General features: G+C 47.1%; 5 protein-coding genes across 5 annotated transcripts; 1 reads left to right on the top strand and 4 right to left on the bottom strand.

The window, feature by feature from the left end:
* Positions 1 to 1,330: 1,330 nt before the first annotated feature.
* N7498_008925 (uncharacterized protein) lies at positions 1,331 to 1,710 on the bottom strand (the record flags this gene model as incomplete). The annotated part of the gene is given in 3 exon segments (XM_058455987.1): positions 1,331 to 1,466; positions 1,478 to 1,614; positions 1,693 to 1,710. The coding sequence occupies 3 exon segments, from the start codon at positions 1,708 to 1,710 to the stop codon at positions 1,331 to 1,333; spliced, it is 291 nt and encodes a 96-aa protein (XP_058305975.1).
* Positions 1,711 to 4,888: 3,178 nt separating this feature from the next.
* On the bottom strand, positions 4,889 to 5,378 carry N7498_008924 (uncharacterized protein; the record flags this gene model as incomplete). The annotated part of the gene is given in 5 exon segments (XM_058455986.1): positions 4,889 to 4,972; positions 4,988 to 5,003; positions 5,020 to 5,096; positions 5,136 to 5,239; positions 5,258 to 5,378. Coding segments are annotated over 5 exon segments (402 nt in total), but the record flags the coding sequence as incomplete, so codon positions are not given.
* A 5,394-nt stretch (positions 5,379 to 10,772) lies between these two features.
* N7498_008923 (Caleosin related protein-domain-containing protein) lies at positions 10,773 to 12,006 on the top strand (the record flags this gene model as incomplete). Its single annotated transcript, XM_058455985.1, has 6 exons — positions 10,773 to 10,886; positions 10,995 to 11,219; positions 11,276 to 11,443; positions 11,498 to 11,587; positions 11,644 to 11,736; positions 11,797 to 12,006. 6 exons carry the CDS (start codon positions 10,773 to 10,775, stop codon positions 12,004 to 12,006), a joined length of 900 nt encoding a protein of 299 aa, XP_058305973.1.
* A 3,193-nt stretch (positions 12,007 to 15,199) lies between these two features.
* Positions 15,200 to 16,600, bottom strand: N7498_008922 (heme-dependent oxidative N-demethylase family protein; the record flags this gene model as incomplete). The annotated part of the gene is made up of 5 exons (XM_058455984.1): positions 15,200 to 15,525; positions 15,587 to 15,659; positions 15,712 to 15,902; positions 15,962 to 16,036; positions 16,093 to 16,600. 5 exons carry the CDS (start codon positions 16,598 to 16,600, stop codon positions 15,200 to 15,202), a joined length of 1,173 nt encoding a protein of 390 aa, XP_058305972.1.
* A 1,398-nt stretch (positions 16,601 to 17,998) lies between these two features.
* On the bottom strand, positions 17,999 to 18,734 carry N7498_008921 (phosphoglycerate mutase-like protein; the record flags this gene model as incomplete). Its single annotated transcript, XM_058455983.1, has 2 exons — positions 17,999 to 18,111; positions 18,197 to 18,734. 2 exons carry the CDS (start codon positions 18,732 to 18,734, stop codon positions 17,999 to 18,001), a joined length of 651 nt encoding a protein of 216 aa, XP_058305971.1.
* Between the last annotated feature and the right edge of the window lie 47 nt (positions 18,735 to 18,781).

Raw genomic sequence — 18,781 nt, 5'->3', positions numbered from 1 at the left:
GCAGCTTTATGACCGCCAAGACCTTGATTTTATGAAAAGTTGGGCTTTCGAGGGGGCCCATTGGGGGCCCGCAGTGGGCTATGGGTTGGGCTCGGGCCCGGAGGGTTGAGCCCAAAGCCCACGCGGGTTGGGCCGTGGGCCCGGACTCTGGGCCCAATCGTGGGCTTTGGCGAAGTCTACGCGTAGACCGACTGGCCTAGGTCCGAGACTATTTCGTGCAGACCTTCCCTAATTTCGTCTTCAGCGAAGGTACTCCACGGAAGTCTCGCGGCGAGGGGTCCTCTCGCGTAGGTGGTGGTAACGTCCCATCCGTTCTAGAGTCTATTCTAGAGCCGTTGGTCGAGGGTGAAGGGGCATCTATTAGACCTAAGGGATCTACGATGTCTCCTATATCCCTAGGGCCTATCTAGATAGCTCTTGCGTCTAGCCCCCCTAGTGCCTAGTCGCGCGTTGTGCCTCCCTCTAGCCTAATCTACTAGTCTCCGCTATTTTTTGTTAGGGCTAGAGTCGTAAGGGGGGTCTTAACCGCCCTCTTCCACATCGACTAGACCCTAGAGCGTATATCGTATGACCGTGCGGTGCTGCTTCGTAAGGCGGATAATCTAGCTAGAGAAGAAACCGAGGAGCTTGTTGAAGATTAGGGTGAGATAATGGATCTTAAGGAGTGATCTATTTCTGTATGTAGTTTTTCCGTACGGATTCTCTTTTCCGTGTATATCTTGATGATTTTGAATAAACTTATGTTATTCCCTTCCTTTTAGTCCTTTGCTACTACCTAGTATGACTCTCTCGACGGCTTCTAGGTCTACTGGAGCCCTTTTAGAGGCAGTCTAGGCCTTCTGCCCGTCCTCTAGGGTTATATATCTTCGCCGCCGGTTCCCCAGTATCTACGTTTCCTGCGGAATAAGTAGGGCGTCTCTATAGCTTCGGCCTCGACCTATTGCTCGCTGTCCTAAGTGGTCTCTTTCCTAGCCTTCGTGGTCCCTAACGCGTTCTTATCTTCGTTCCCGTATCTCCCTGGCCGACCTAGTTATCCTAATGATCCGTATCCTCTACGCCGCGAGATCCCCTTTACCTAGTTAATCTCTCTATTCCTAGCGACTTATCCTCCGGCTGCTCGACTGTTGCCGATTCTGGTTGCTTTACTATAGCCTCTTCTTAGATAACTTTAGTATCCTCCTATTCTAGCTAGCGTGCTTCCTTTACGCGCTTTGCTGACTTTCTGCGCCCGCAGGCTAGGGCCTTTTCCACCGCCTCCTTATACGCTCGTTTCGCGTTGGTAACCTCTCCCTCCCCCGCTAAACGCTAGCGTACTCCGGAACGCTGTAACTCATCCCACATCTTCCGTAGGATCGATGCCAACTCCGAATACCGTACCGCCGCCGTATCTATAGCGTCGATCACCTCCCGCACAGCGTCGGGGTGCTCCAATAAGAGGCCAACCCACTAGAGTTAGCGGTTCGCTACTAAGGTTGACTATAACTGGCTTGGGTCGTCGATATAGGCCTGAATAAGGCGGTTCCTATAGATCAGGTTGCGTAGGACACGGCCGCTAGGTTCTGCTAATACGTACGTGCCTAGGGGGTGGGCCTTAATGATTTGATAGGGCCTAAACTAATGGCTTTCGAATTTTTGATGGCTCTCGTTCCGAACCAGCACCTATATATCGATAGCGAGGCTATGTTTCTCGACCTTCATATCCCGGACCATCGCCGCCTAGATGGCCCTATTAAGTAGTAGCTCATTCGCTCGGGACCGCGCACTCCTAACTAAGGCGATCTTCGCGTCCTAGGATATAATGCGTTCCGTCGACGAGCTCTCTAAGGTATACCAATCCTCTGGTATATAAGGGTGTTCGCCGTAGGTAAGGAAGAATAGCGAGAACCCTATCGTCTAGTGTTCCCGCACCCGCGCTACAAAGAGGGCCTAGCTAAGATACTTATCCTATAGCTGGGTCGGCTTGCCCATTAGCATCTTCGTCAGGATTCGTCTAAGGGTGCTGTTAAAGTTCTCGACCTTCCTATCCGTTTGCGGGTGGTAGGGGGTTATTTTGCGGTGGCGTGCTAGTAATTGCTGTACATAATACCGTACGGAATCCGCGAGGAGATTCGCCCCGTTATCTATAATAAACTCTCGAGGCGCGCTATGGTTAATAAATATCGCCTTATGCAGGAAATCCGCGATAGTCTCCTTAGTGGCCTCTAGCACCGCTCTCGCATATAGCTAACCGGTCGCATAGTCGATGGCGGTGATAATCCACCGATTCCCGTTCGGAGTTTCTGGTAATCGACTAATGAGGTCCACGCCCCACCGCTCGAATGGTCGTATACCCGCCTATACCAAATATCGCGCGGATTCTCGTTATAGGGCCTCCTTCGACCCTTACGACACCTAGTAGTTAGGGTAGGTCCAGATAGCCTTATCAACGTCCGCGCGAATCGTCGGCCACTAAGCCTATATCTTCATAATTCCGCGAAGGCTGGGCCACCCTAGGTGCCTATACTCGCGGTGCAGTCGTTGGACGACTTCTTAGCGGTTGTCGACGCCTACTTATGGCGCCGCACTACCGTCCTCGTATCGGTAGGTTAGGGTATCCTATACGCCCTCACCTAACGTTAGTTGGTGGCTATATACTCGTATAGCGCGGCGTATCGACGGCTCCTCCGGCAGACTTCCTATCTTAAGGAAAGCTATCGTGGCGTCGAACTAGTCCTTCTCCACGACGCCGTGGACCGCGCGGGCTATATTTAATAATAACCGCCCTTCCGCTATATCTACCATATTCGCTGGGCCGTCGCCGATAAAGTCTGGCCATTAGCTTAGGGCGTTCGGTATAACTACCTTAGCACCTTTCCGGTACTGGATATCTAGGTTATATTGCTAGAACTCCGGGACCTAATAGGCGAGCCTTTTACTATATATCGTCGTAGCGGATAAATAGCGGTTGCCCTCATGGTCGGTGATAACGGTGGTATAGGTGCTATTATCGATATACCTATCCTACGTCCGTAGGGCTTCCTTTATCGCCAGTAGCTCTTTCTCGTAGGTTAGGTAGTTTAGCTTAGCGTCCCTAAGCTTGCGCCCGTCGAATACTACTAGGTGGAGCAATCTATCCTCGCCCGTCTAGGAGAGGACGAATCTAATAGCCTATTCCGATATATTTATTTCGAATGTGAAGGCCTTCGATATATCTAGTTGAACCAGCACTAGCGCGGTCTGGAGAGCATCCTTAAGCTATATAAACGCCTAGCCGTATTTAGGCGGCTATTCAACCTTCCGGAACTTCTTCGTACGTTGCACCTCATCGCTTTCCTTTAGCAGGTCGTGTAGGGGGGCCATAATGGTCGCGAAGCCTTTCACGAACCGCCGATAATATAAAGCGAGACCTAAGAACTATCGTATATCGTGGGCCGTCTCAGGTTTCGGCCAATCCCGTACGAGATCGACCTTCGCCTATATAGGTTCCACTATCCCGCTGCCCACGATATATCCGCAGAATTCCAGTTTGCTCTAGGCGAATATACACTTAGACGGTTTTGTGTATAGCTACGTGTCGGGATTGGTAGTATGTAAGATAAGAGAGATAAATAAATGCCTAAGGGTCCCTATGCGGCAGGGCAGTCCTTAGGACAAATATTTGTAGAGAGAAATACTACCTCCCGTAGAGGTTGGCTACTACTACGGCGTAGTAGCTTACCCCAGGAAGATAGATGAAGATAAAGATGAAGGGTCTCTTTGGTCTGCCTTTATGAGAGAAAGGTAGTAAGAGAATAATTGAGATGAAAGCTCTTGTTTAATTCAGTCTGGGTTCTGAGCCATATTTATAGACAAAAATATTCAGTTTCACATGAAATGAATGGCCTGATTGCTTAAGGTTATAGACGTCATGAAGTGAGGGGTAGGCCTTATGACCTTGTCTTATGACTAGGTCTTATGATCTAGTCTGATGTAAAGGGAAAGTGTAGTAAAGGCCGAAGTGAGAGCAAAGTGAAAGATAAATAAGAGATAATTGGAAGATCAGATGAAGGCGGTGAGAGATGGCAGAACGGGAACATCAACGGGAACTTCCATGTTGAATTGGAAGCTCTGGAAATCTGCAGTTATAAATGCAGACACCTAAAATCCTAACACTACGCCTCTCGTAGCCGCTCTAGGACCTCTCTTAGATAGTGGTAATGGTCCTCCGCCGTGTCTGAGAATACCAGGATTTCGTCTAAATACACCACTACGCTCTTGCCTAGCATTAGGCGTCGGGTGTCGTTTTTTAGGTTCTAGAAGGTCGCTAATACGTTGCAAAGACCGAATAGTATCCCTAGCTATTCGTATTTACCCTGGATAGTGTTGAATGCCGTCTTTTGGATAGAGTCCTTGTCTATCCGTAACTACTAATACCCTAAAGCGAGGTCTATCTTCGATAGGTATTTCGAACAGCCCACGAGGTCTAGTAGCTCCTGGATTCGTGGTAATAGGTAGCTATTCTTCTTTATAAGGTTGTTTAGCGCACGGTAATCGATATATATCCTCCACGCCCCGCTGGGCTTCTAGACAAATATAACGGGGAATCCCTATAGGCTCGTCGATCCCCGTATAATCCCTTTTTGGACTAGTTCCGTTACCTGTTTCGCCTGCTCGGCGAGCTTTATATACGATATTAGGTACGCGTTGATGTTCACCGGATGCGTATCTCCTATATCGATATTATATTGAATATTCCGTTTAGGGGGTAGTTACTTTAGGAGTTCTTTTGGAAAGACGTCCGAGAACTCTTCGAGCAGCCCTTGAATCCTTGGGTCCGTTTATATATTTGATGCCTACGCGGCCTCCCCTTCTCTAGCATCGCTAGAGATAGGCCGGACCCAATCTAGAAAGGCTTCTATGCCCTTTTTCTTCAATGCCCGTACGGTTTGTTTCTGGGAGATCGTGTTAAGCTACCACGAGGGGTCTTCGTGTAGCGGTCTCCCCATCGTCCGTACTATATATGTTTGACCGCGCGCGTCACGAATCTTTATCGACGCTGACGGCCAATCTAGGGTAGGGTTAAACTTCCTTAGGAAGTCGTACCCCAGGATAATATCGTATTCCTTTAGGTCTAGCTCCTATATAGTTACTAAGCTAGACTATCCTCCTATCCGCACGGGTACTCTATAGTAGCGCCTAGTGCGTATCTTCTCCCCGTTTGGCAGTTCCACTACTAAACGATTCCTCCTAGAGTCTAGTTCGTGCCACCGTACTCTGCCATCTAGCTATCGGGCTATACTATGAGACATAAAGGAGTGGCTTGCTCCGTAGTTAAGTAGCATCTTCGCCTCTATAGCTTCTTCCTCGCGTAGTCCTAGCCTTCCACGGAAGAACATAAGGGCGCTGCTAATGACGTTTAGCTATACCCGTTGTTCCGATAGGGTCTCCTACTACTTTGAGGAAGGTAGACATTGACATGCCCATGGGCCGCTAAGATGCCCATGATACAGAGAGCATAATTAATGTAGTGTATGCAGTAATTTTTGGTATTTTACTAGTAAAATTACAGACGAAAATGTAACTAAAATGAGAGAGAAAAGTAATATTTAAGTGAGAGAAAACTGAGATTTTAATTCATATAGTTTCATAGTCATCCAACACCCTTGGACGCTTTTTCACCCGACTAGAGGCCCGAATCTGGCTTTCTGGCATTATAGGCAGAGAGACCAAATCAGAATCATCCACCTCATCTATCTCATCCTCCTCACCCTCCTCGGTATCACTGATTGGCTCAAAATCTTCTGTTTCCTCAGAAATTTCGTCTGATTCACCCTCGTCGTGGATAGACAGAGTTTGGATAAAAGCTAGCTGCTCATCTTCGATCTTAAACCTAGTCGTGCATGTAAACATCATTAGGTCTTGGATGGTTGAAGCATTTAGACGGCCCCTCCGATAATGGCATATATCACGGGCTGAATTAAACAGTCTTTCTACACCAGCACCAGTAGCAGGGATAGAGAAAATATCCCGTGCTATACGTGCTAAGGTAGGAAACTCTTGCGCATGGTCTTTCCAGAACAGACGAGGGCTAACTGGGACCAAACCTAAGTGAAACCAAAGAAATTAGACGATAGGTAAAACGAGAGGTAAAACGAGAGGTAAAATAAGAGGTAAAATAAGAGGTAAAATAAGAGGTAAAATAAGAGGTTAGCTTACCTCCTTGGAGAAATTGGGTCAATTCATCCTGGTTCTGGGTGGATGGAGGTTTTCGCCTAAGCATTTGATCAAACTCGGTTTGGACGGAAGCCTGGGGTTTTGAGATTAAATCGCTCTCTATTTGATATGCTTTCATACGGTCGTGAAAGCTTTTCAAATATAAAGAAGAGTAGTCTTTATCCTGCCAATCCAGGCCCGAAAAGAACTGTAATTTATGCTCAGGGGCGAGGATTATACCATGCGCATAGATATCACCAAGTTCTGGATCATCTGTTTTTGCATAGTACTCTCGAAGCTTAGTTTCAGCTGATTCAAGAGCTTCAAGCATCTGTCGTTTCCACCCAGCCTAGAAGTAAAGGAAAATTAAGAAAGTGAGACTTAAATAAATCCCTTTTCCGCTAATCTTGACTCTGATTTTTAGCTCTTCAACCTATATAACAAGGGTTAAAGTGCGAGAAATCAGAGTCATAATTAGCGGAAAAGGGAGAGAATATAGGAGACTAACCTTTTTCCGCCTTAACTGCCGAATCGAAGCTTCAAGGTGGTCGAAAAGCAAATTGTAGACACTAAAGACACCATGGATAGTAATATCTTTAGTTTTGGCCATAACTGAGGTAAAATCAAAGAAAGGCTTAGTCAAACAAAGAAGGTAATCAATCTGACGCCATTCCTCTGAATTAATCATTAAATGATCAACCCGGAAGGCCCTGCAGTACTGCTCAAGATCAGATTGAAGCCGTTTAGCCCGTTGAAGCATTAGATAGGTCGAGTTCCACCGGGTGCGAACGTCCTGGATTGGGACTAATGTAGGCTGCTTATTCTGAAGCTTTAGGAAGTGCTCCCGTCTCTGTGGGCTTGCATTGATATAGATAGCAAGATTGCGAGCCTTATTAAGGGTATTCGCAATATCTAGCTTTCTAGATCTCTGCCGAGCAGCCTGGCTAAGCTCTTCCGTCCAAACCATTTCCACTGTGTCATTCTGGGGGTTTGCTTTCATCTGCCCAAGGAGTTGCTTCAAACTAAGCTGAATGACATGGGCAAGGCAAGGAATTCGGATCAAAGGGATACTAGGATGCTTCTCCTGGATGCTTGTAATCATGGTCTGGTTATTTGACGCATTATCCGTAGTAATGGCTATAACCCGGTCCAGAATATGATTTTTTTCAAGGGTATCAATTAGGACCGAACCAAGATTTGTCCCAGTATGTGTGCCTTCTAGGGGTTCGAATCCTAGTAGCACCTCCCGGTAATCCCAATTCTGGTCTAGGAAATAACCAGTAATAGCCATAAATGCTTACTGAAATGGGGATGTCCAGCAATCTAGACTAATTGAGAGCTTTGAATTAGGTGGTAGTATCCGAAGGATGTCTTTCTGTCGGTCTTCGACTATATTTCGTAGTCGGCGTTGTATCGTGCGACCGGTAGGAAAGGTTGGGACTAAAGGGGCAGACTAGGTTAGGCGTAGAAGCTTCTAGAAGTGCTCGCTCTCAATGATTTAGAAGGGTAGGCGTAGGCTAGTGATTATAGTCAAAAGCTGCTCCTGCCAGAGCTCATCAGACCAAGGTAGGGATTGGGATAGATTAGAATTAACTGCCTAGTGAGAGAATAATAGGTTAGTTATCTTATATTTTGCTCTCACTTTGCTCTCACTTTTCTCTCACTTTTCTCTCACTTTTCTCTCACTTTTCTCTCACTTTTCTCTCACTTTTCTCTCTCTCTAGTAAACGTACCGTCTTCTGTATTAAATGCTGGATATTTGTTTGTTTCCCTCTTGGTTTTCGGCAGCTACCATTCTTCTGATGCCTGCGTAGAGCAGTCGTCCCATTTAATGTTGGGTGACCAAGCATTACACCACATTGTTTGCATATAACCTTAGGCTTCCCAGTTGGGATATGTGCAATCTGATCAAATGATGTCCATATCTCTGATGTATAGCCCTTTTTGTCCCAATATATACGCTGTGCGTCTGGCTTTGAGCCATATTGGGTAGTAAGCCACCATTCAATAAATTCAGACTTAGTCATCTCTGTCCAGAGAGCCCAGTCTTTAGTCCGGTCTCCAACACGTTGAATAGAGGGTGGTAGTGGTAGTAGGGTAAGCTCAGTTGTTTGGCTATTTGTTGGTTCGGTGGGTTCAAAAGAGAAGGAATCGGATAGAAGGAGAGGGTCAATACTATCACTATAGATAGATTGGCTCATAGGGTCTGAAGGTTGTGCCATCCTACCTAAAAGTGAAGATAAAGTGAGAAAAGGTAAGACAAAACACAAAGGGATAAAGATGTTTAGGTAAAGCACCTAGCCTAATACTATTGGTTCTTTATAAGCCAATCATTACTAAGTGGGTCAAACCAGCATATCCTATTGGCCTAAATCTCTACACGACCATGGGCATGCCCATGGTCATGCCCATAGGCCTATAGAATTTGCTGAGAGCTATCCCCCCCCTAAAATTCTTCAACTTTTTCTCTCAACTCTGACCTTTTTATCTCAACCACACACCCTACACTTATAATTAGGTGTTTATAAGATAAATATATATAAAAGAAGCTCTAATCATTTAATTAACTAATAAAATAAGCCGTAATAACCTAGTCTTATACTATAATAAAATTGAAGGAAATAATATAGTACGGTGGTTGTGTACAACAAATATATATCTTAGAGCACCAACCATAAATTCTACCACCATTTTTTTACCTTTACTTCTATAGGCCTAAAATATTAATCCGACCGATAAAACCGACCCTTAGATATATATAAACAAGCATATTTCATATAATTACCTAGTGGGAAAGGGAGAAAGGTGAGAGTAGTAAGTGTTTAGACCAAAACATAGGTAAATAACAAAGGTTAGTCAGTGAGTTATGCACAAAAATAAGGCTAAAATTAGGCCAAAGCAGGCCAAATCAGGCCAAATTAGGTGTCCACGGGCGACCCGTGGGCGACCCGGCCCGGCCCATGGGCGGGCACAGGTCCTGACCTTAGGCCCATGGGCATCTATGGGCCCGGGCCCAGGTCCTAGGTCCCGGCCCATGGGCGACCTATGTCAATGCCTAGTACAGCAGCAGATGCTAAGCCATCTGACCAGCCAACCAAGAGCATACTAACCAACGACTACTTCTGCAACACGAGCCACGGTAATGAGCTATTGTTGTCTTGGAAATGAAGCTTCGTCATCTGCTGCCTAAATTAGCCGATAATGGCGTCCGGAAACAATGAACCAACCTTCTTGTCAACAAAACCGGGATGTAACATTGGTAGACAGACACCGAAGAGATGGTGGCATGTGGGCCAAGCACCAACGCACCATTGCCACCAATGCGGTACTAATTTACTACCCCCTCGTTATTGAGCAATAGGGATTCAAAGAGGTGAAATTTTGGAAAACCCCAACGCGTAGGCAGAATAAACAACGTAAGTACCTTAAACCGGGTAGCGGTATATTTGCCAAGTTCAACAACTGAAGGCTAAGTGAGAGATGGACGGACGCTGATGGGCATGCTCAACCATAAACTGAGCGGAAGCCAAGTTGATATCTCTCTGGGCACCCAATCCGATAAGTTACGTCTATCCTGATTATTCAGCATCTCCTGACCTCGCTAACTGCTGCGTAGCACCTTCCTACCCTCGCCTGCGCCCGCGCCTTCGCGACCTCCATAGCCCTGCCCTCTTTGGCCCTGCCCCCCCTCTCGTCTTTCTCTGCGACCGTCTCCTGATCTTGGTGGGCGTCCAGGACCCCGTCCATATGCTCACGCCCGAGCACCGCGCCCGCCGCGCCCACCGTGCCCACCGTCCTGCGATATAGCATACACAAAGCCTGATGCCTCGCGCTGGGTTGATCTGTTGAGTGATGTGTTCTGCGTGCTTTGCTGTGTGCTCTGCTGTTTGCTTGACGTCTGGGAAGGCCGTATATGATTGCCAGATCCACGTGGCCTTCCGCGACGCCGAGCAGGTAGACGGTCATGCAGCAAGATTATAGGGTTTGTAGTAGCTTTCGGTTTCTCACATGTCTGAGATCCGTGGCGTTATGCAACTTCCGGCGGTAGCCTGCTACACACTATCTGTAGCCTTGCGAAGAACGTTGCCCGTGGTGGTACTGTCACGGGGTTAAGAAAAAGTGACACGAGTCATCTTCCCGTATTATGACCTAGAACCGGTTTATATATCTGGCACACGAAAACCTTTCGCAACCCTGCCCGTACCCGAAATGGCTGTTGTTGGAAAATCCCCCTACGGCAAAAAGCCTACATGTAGGTGCCGTGGATCGTCTTAGACTTATCCTCAACAGCTGTCCCCATGGATTCATCACTCCTATTCATAAAAATCATATTGAGAGCATGAAAGGATGGGATGAGGTCCAAGTTGATGCCGCACCATGATCTATATGGCCGCATTCGGTCGGTTCATCCGCACGGTTCCGGATATACAACAACTCGTACCATGAAACCTGCTATGCGGCACAGGCGCAAGCCATTACACGTCATACATACATCATACCCTCCCATAACGTGGACTTCCTTGTGAAAGAAAAGTTCGTGAACTTCTATGTACATATCTGGCCCTTGCACCATCTATGGCATACTTCAGCTTCTGAGAAGCATGGCCACTCTCAAGGGCCTGGGATTCCAGTTGTCTGTAGACAATGCTCCGGTTACCGGAGAGCGCTTGCCAGCCGCCACCCTTGAAAGTGATTCATCTGATGGTGATAGCGAGGTAAAATGCCCCGGATTATTGCCACACCTTTCGAAGCAGGTAGCCTTCCCTCGAGCTTTGTGCTGATAGAAGTTGCTATAGCTGAGCGTAACACTGACCTGCTAATAGAGCTCTATCCAGAGACACATAGATTTCTGGGATAGGGATGGCGATGGAAGGATCAGCCTCGCAGACACTTGGATCGGGCTTCACGATCTGGGTTTCTCCATGATTTCCTCAGCTATAGTCACCGTTGCGAGTCATGCCTCCTTGACTGTGCCCAGTAGTCTAGCTGTCACCCACAGCCTGGACCCATATCTAGGAGTATACGTTGCAGAATCTCCGAAATACATCGTATGTTCTGTACTTCGCGATACTCCCAGCTCAAGTATTCCTGACGTTTGGTATAGCTGTCGATCCTCAGTGGAAAATGCTTCTACGACGAACATGGCCGGTTCTGCCCGACTCCCTTTGAAGAGGTCTTCGCCAGCAGCAGCGAAAGGCAACAGGATTCCCTTGACACTGGTGAGATACAGGATTTCGTAAAACGACGGAGACGACCTACACACTTAGCTGCTGTATGGGAATTCCCTAGCTTATACTTCTCTGGATCTCTCGTTGATGTAATATAGTGGGTTGTTACTGTGGCGGAATGGCACATCGTTGCGCTTTTCCGGCAGGACGGGACCATCTCAAAAACCCGACTACGGCAAATTTACGACGTTAGTAGCTTTTATTCCAGAATCATGCCACTAAGTGTGCCTAATATCCTCTGTAGGGTTCGATCCTCTCTGAGATACGTCAAACAAGAAAAGTGTCCCATGCACTCTGGCCCCTGTCTGAAGTCGAGAAATCTGTTCATGGCCCGGCGGTACGTATACCGCTGTCTTCTTTAGTTTATCCAAATTTTTCCCGCGCTGAAGTCTAACAGGTGATTTATGCCGCGAGACACCTGCTCCTTATTAGCATAGCCATCTCAAAAGCAGTAGTGATGTTATTCGTATCCTGCATAGGGTACGGCTGCTTGAACAGTATTACTAGCAAAGATTTTAGAGCAACCGTTTACGTCTGGACGATTGGCTGGACATTGCTCGCTTGGCGCTCACTTCAAAATGTGGCGCGAGACAAGTCTCTCTTTTAAAACGTGTTATGTCTGAGTTATCGTCTCCGAGGCTCACATAATTGATTCATATTATTAGTGTTGAACGTCAGAGTGAACGAGAGAATGCAAACGTCATGGTCGCTTCTGGACAATCTGCCAATGTTTGGATCGGACTACTCCAATGTCATGTCTGACCCCATAATCGTTTGCAGGAGAGGTCAGTCAGACTAGAGGAGCTCCATGCCAGCCCAGCGGTTAACGGTCTCGTTACGGTAGAAGAAAAGTGGTTCAAGATGGAAAGAAAAGTATAAAATAGTGTCTTAAGACCTATTCGCCACCTTTTTGGTATATCGTCGACGACATTGGGTCTCAAGGATTAAGGAGCGTAGCTACTTGCAACAGCATTCATAGCAAAAGACGGGCCATTCTTACCAACTTCAGAACTCGCTTAGCAGCCAATACGACTTGACCGCAGTATCGACTGCGTGGGTCCGACAATAAACTCAGGCTTCTCCCAGGTTGAAAATCAGACGCTGTAGCGTAGAAGATGACGCAGCGCAACTTAAAATCTCCGATAAGAGAAATATAGCTTGACTTAGTGCCTAGATAATGGTTGTAGGGTATGTGACTAGGGACTCTCATTAAGTTCGTCTATTACAGGCCCATAATTGAGGGAAATAAGCGCACAGAGAGTCATACTCAAATCGAGCCTCATTTCGCTCCACCATCCAAGACCGTAACTTCCTGGTGGACTACGAAGAACCAACCAAGCTCCCAGGAACTCGGCACGGTTCTTTTACGTGTAACAGCCCCCCTTCAGATATGTCAGATTGCAGGACATCCGTACGCCCTAGTACTGGGGGAATCAACCATGAGGCAGTCAGTTCATTGATTGACTGAACTAGTCGACCACTGTTGAGAGAGTCTATATCTACAGTGGTGTAACGTAAGTATTTGACCTCGAGTACTTCGGCCTAGGACCCACTTTTCTAATACTGCCAGGCAGAAACCTCTGAAATTCAATTCAGTCTAATAGCTAGTATGCCACCCCTCATACTTAATAACATCAGCTACCCTGTGAGGCATAGTTTCTGATAGATGCTTGAATAATTCAATATCTAGGCCTTCCCAGGCTTCCTGTGCAGCTTTTAGCAATAGATCTAACGTAGATTCGTTGTTCGGTAGGCGCATTAGCTCAGGATAACGCTTAAGAATTTCGGCTTTTAGCAGCGCCCAGAGGTTCTCGATCGGGTTTAAATCAGGTGAATAAGGAGGCCATTCCATAATCTCGCAGTTAAGCTCATTAAGAGCTTCCCGTACAATATATGCAGTATGAACGGGCGCGTTATCTTGCTGAAAAATAGCATTATTATCAATACTATTAAGTAGCGTAGGTAAGATACGCCGATAGAGCTCTTCAATCGTACGTGAAGAAACACCACCTCTTCTAGACGTAGGATCTCCGAATAATGGAATTAGGCCTGATCGACGCGGTAAGCCAGAGAAAGCAGCCCAAAACATCTGCTTAATTTGCTTCCCTCGCGCCGGAACCATCTGAACCTGAGAGCCTTCTTTTGAATGCTGAAAAAGCTGGTCTTTTGGACGTGTAAACGTCCATTCTTGCCGCTGGCCTATTCCACGTTCAACTGTACATTCGTCTGACCAGTAGACGCGGGCCCAGTCTTCAGGAGTGAAGTGTTGGTATTCGAGTGCCCATTGAAGCCGTTTCGTAGCATGTTCAGGCGTAAGTGCCGGACGCTGCATTTTCCTCCATTTTCGAAGACCCATTTCGTGGGTTAGACGCCAAATTGACTGGCGATGGACCTTAAAATCGACCTCTCTAAGTAGATCTTTAATCAATATCGATGGCTTTTCTTGTATAGTGTCGTAGATATAGTCACGATCCTCTTCAGTAAGCTTCCTTGGAGCGCCTAAGCGTGGAAGGCTTTCTTGTTTTTGACGCTTTGCCTCTTGGGTAAGGGTATATTGAATTGTTGAGCGTGGAATATCGGGAAAGCGCATCTTCTTAATGGTTGTTGCACCCCAGCCATTTGTAGCGTGTAATTCGCAGATCTTGGCCCTAGTAAGGCAGTCAAGCTCTGGGCCTCTCTTCCCACGTATAGCAGGCATAATAAGGTAAGAAAGTCTGCTATAACGCGTTAACTGTAGCGTATATGTTAGCAAGCGCGTTGAAACGCGAGGTGTGGTGTACTAATAAAGTAGGCGGTATAATAAAGCGGTCAGGCTAAAAGTGGATCCTAAAGTACTCGAGGTCAAATACTTTTGTTACACCACTGTATATCAATCTTGGCAAAATACAATGGTATCCTAAGTTGATACGGTTTACCGTACGAAACATAGAGTGTGTTTGAAGGGCGCCTGGCTCAGTTTGGCTTAGTGGTAAAATATCACTCCCTAGATCGGCAAGCAACTGTCATGCACATGGAGCCACCGACACATGTCTCTCGCATACTATTAAACAATTTTCCAGTCAGTGGCACGAGACATGTCAATGTGACAGCCCAAAGCCGGCTGAGTTGAATACCAATGGTAATTTACACATAGCGGTGAGAAGTAAATTAGTTGACAGCGCCAACACCACTTCGGGTAGCTGGCGCCTAAGTGTCATTGGGTCACAGAAAGTTGTCGCCGAGCGTCCAGTCAGCAAGTAAATGCCAAAGGCCGGCGGCAGACTATACAGGTTTATTGGAGCCTGGCCGCTAAAAAGTGGGTATAGGTTACCGCTGGCGCTATGACATCACTCAGTAATTGGCATTGAAAACTCAATACCATTAGACGTTTAACTTTCATCCCTAACCATTTAATTTTTCTCACAACAAGAAACTAATACGTTAGGGTAAACACCCAACGGAAAAAGAAATCTGTATCGACTACCACTCATAACGGCCAGGGGCGTCATAGGAATTTGTTGGGCTCCTGGGAGAGAAACTATTGAGCATTGTCCCGTGACGTGTACCCAGTGTCGGAACGAACAGCCTACGGAGACCGGATTATTGGATGATCCGAAGTAATTATTTCGTATGTAATCAGAAACCCCCATGAATTGCCAGATTCAGGGGTATAGAAATACTGTACAGAGTTCTTTTCACCGCTGATTGGCCCTTATATTACGTGCTCCGACATAAGGGTAGAGACCTAAAAAGTCAGGCGTTGGGGGGGGGGGGGGGTGTCGGATTCCCAAATCCCTATTTAAAACAGGGACCGTCAACAATCAATAAGGAAAATCGCCCTCTTCATCCTTCTCCATGATCCCGTTTTGCCGTTGTAGTTGGTCTTGCTCATCCAGATAGGGTAGCAAGATCTTGTCCCAGTGGGACTTACCCTTGTAGAAAGATACCGTCTCATCCCAGCTCCGAAATGCCTCTGCCAAACGCCCGGGGACGTGGGGCTCCTGAGCCAATTTCGTCACTGGCTCGAAATAAGTGCGAATCGTGAATACGATTACTTTGGAGCGGGGTAACCGACGCAGGGTTTGTCGCTCGGAGCGAAAGTGGATCTCTTGGACGGACAGACCTTTACTATTTGCCGTGGCCCCGGCTATTTGTTCCATTTTCATGAGTAAACATGCCCTGCGATCCCAGAGACGTGAGAAACTTACAGGCAACTTCGGATCCTGACTGTTCACCCATACGATGGGACCAGTGTAGTCCATCATCGAGTTGAATGAAGAACTATCACTGTTAGGCCGGCGTGTGTTGAATGGCAAGGGGAGTATGAACATACATTATTTCTTTCAACAGGCTTGTCGGGGGTCAACTTTTGGAAGAACTTATTCATTGCTTTTTGTAGTTTCGCCGCATAGTGGGGAACGCCGGCTTCGAAGTGGAGAGTATCGAGCGACATGCGGAACTTTTCTTTGAGACGCCAAAATCCCGGGAGGCACACGGCAGCCGCATCAAGGTGATATTCCCCATCTATTTTCCATTAGAACAAAAACCGGCCTAAGAACCAGGAGCAGGAATCATCATCTCACCGTCGTTCTTTACCATAATTACCAGATCATCCTGAACAAGAAGAGCCGATGTTGCAAGTGCCTCGTCGGGGGTTGCTTAAGATGGCCAAAGTTAGCCGTGTTTAATACCAAAATGCAGCCATTCACCTTACCGGCAGGAAATGAAAACTCCTCACCTGTGAGACTGTTGTGCACCTTCCCTCCTTCCAAGCGATAGATATTAGGATACCGGTGAACTAAATACCGCACCAATTCCTCATTGAGCTCGAAGCAGGCATCTCTAGTGACCGCGTTATCGACGTATTTGACATGCTCCTTGAAATCTTTCTTGAGCTCGGAGGCTTTCATATCATGGTAACGGAGAAAGTAGGAGTCCATTTCAATCCAGTTATCCCAGTTCAGTTTGCGAATTCCCATGGTGATAAAATTCGGGCCATGGCGGAATGGGCGATACAGTTTTGGTGATATGGAATCGTGATCAGCGGATTGAGAATTGGGAAGGGGCGTGACAAATGGCTCTTCTGCTTTCTCTTCAATTTTCTGGGGCTGTGACTTTTGTTGTATTGGCCACCTGATAAACAGCCATGTGAGAATCGACGCTAACAGGCCCAGAAAGGGCAGGGGACTGGACGGCAAGCGGAGATCCGTGGCGGTGATCATTGTGCTGACTTTTTAAAGATAAATTTTAGATGGATGTTTACATTGGCAGGGGACCTTGATCTAAAGGAAGTAGACAAGACAGCAGAAATGCTCTTTAAGTAAAGTACCATGCATATCGTAAGCCGCAAACGATCGCTGCCCCAGACGTCGGACATGCGACTAAGGCTTTTTAGGAAACTCTTTGGGCCACGACACGCCACTTGCTCGGTTGGGAAACTTCCAAGCCCATTCGCGGACTGGAATTCGTTATCTCGGGGACCTCTCGGAAATTCCCCGAGAGGATTCTTGGGGTTCGCCAAACCCCGCTTCTGCGGTACCGGCGACCGGCTGTCATTTACTCCCTCTTATTGGATATGCATCGCGCCATTATGCCAACATTGGCCATTTCACATTCGCATTATCTTCGCTCTCCAGCGGCAATTGATCTATGTAATGAGAACTTGGGGGTTTGAAATAAGATAAACCAATTTGCTTTGATCACTATATCAATACTTCAAGACTTAAGATCAGGAATTTAAACTTCATAAAAGGGTTCGTCACTTTCTGTTGTGAAAAATAAGCTGTATAATAACCCCCCCCCGCTTTGACAACTATAATAAAATCCTAGGTTGAGTGGCATTGGTTGATTCTCGAGATATGTTCTTTGATACGTCTGAGATTTTTGGCCAAATGTGACGACGGAATATTTCATTCGTCGATTTATTATTCACTGCGACGCCTTTCAGTTCGAGGCTTTTGTGTTTTCAGCCGGGCCAAATCTGGTTCCTTGAACCTGGAATCGGCATCGTCACTTTCAACTGCCAGATTGCCCTCTTCCGTCACTTTTCTATCAAGTTCACTATCTTTAACTTTTCGAAGAGATTCATCGTGGTGCTCCAGTGGCTCGTGAGCCAAGGCCGGTACGGAGCCCACCGGTCTAACGGATAGCGACGACGTCCGAGGTTATTGATGAGAAGGGCATACCCAAACATGACCAAGACGAGGTAATGATATTAAGGAGGCATTGCCAAGAGAGGCATACGACGTTCGACCCGACAGCCGCGTTAAAACCCATCGCCCCGGCACTACGAGTGTCTCATCAGTTTTCAGGTAATTTCAAGCCAGGTTGAATCAACATGAATGAGACAGCTCTAGGAGAAAAGCGTCCGATGCGATTTGTCTCTGTTGAGGATTGCTATGTACTAATCGAAAGGCATTCTACCCTCGCGTCGCCTAGATTATGAAAGCGAGGAGGGCAGAATGAGAGGGTGGAAACCCTAAACAGCACACACATAACATCACTCAGCTGGCCGCATGTGTTGGGCAAGTGCCTAAGAAAAAGATGTACCACAAAACGTCTGTAGCTGAAGTCTGATCTCCTCTCTCTTCGAACCTGACCGGAAAGTCCGTAAACTCCCTTTAATTCTTCTCGTGTCTGTGCATTGACTCATCCGTTTCAAGCATTTTTGCGTCCTCATCCTCACCGGACCTGAACGTATAAGTCCGCCACATGACGTTGCGCCAATATTCGCCTATTTTGTATCAAAAACGTCAGGTTGATCAGGCCATGGAGTTATACAGAAAGTAGATCAATGGATGAAAGAGGGACGAATTTACCTGTTTGGTGCCCCTTTAGATCCACGTGCTCCGTGATGTAGTGCGCAAAAGCACCGTGGGAGACAAGAACGATGTTCTTCTCGGGTCTTTCTCGCAAGAACCTCCTCAATCGAGCTGCACGTGCTCGGAGCGCCTCTTCGCTGGTGCCATTGATGCCCTTCTTCTCATACCATCCCTCTTGGAGGAGGGAAACATCCAATACCTCCCCGAACTCCGAGGCTAGCTTGAACACGTCACTTCCTGTATCGCATGGCGCGTCGGATGTCTCTTGAGCGTCTGCAAGGGCAAGGATCCTCAACCCTCTATCGACCTCGGGCGCGAAAGCGAGGCTTGCAGTTTGGATGGTCCGGCGGAGTGGAGATGCACACAGCAAGTCGGTACAGGAGTGGTAGGGAAACTTTTGGCTGAATTGCTTGCTTTGTTCATTGCCATGGGCTGTCAAAGATGGGTCACGAACCAAGGCATTTGGATGATCACGGGGGAGTTGATGAAAGCCTTCCGCGTGGCGGACAATATGGATTGTTTTTGCTGGCACCATGGTCGATTTGATGTAAACAAGGATGGGAACTCTTAATATGTTCAGCT

This window comes from Penicillium cinerascens (assembly GCF_028974065.1).
Source record: "Penicillium cinerascens strain IBT 15544 chromosome Unknown scaffold_4_segment0_segment0, whole genome shotgun sequence".
NCBI classification, from domain to species: Eukaryota; Fungi; Ascomycota; class Eurotiomycetes; order Eurotiales; family Aspergillaceae; genus Penicillium; species Penicillium cinerascens.
This window is presented reverse-complemented; position numbering and strand designations above follow the sequence as displayed.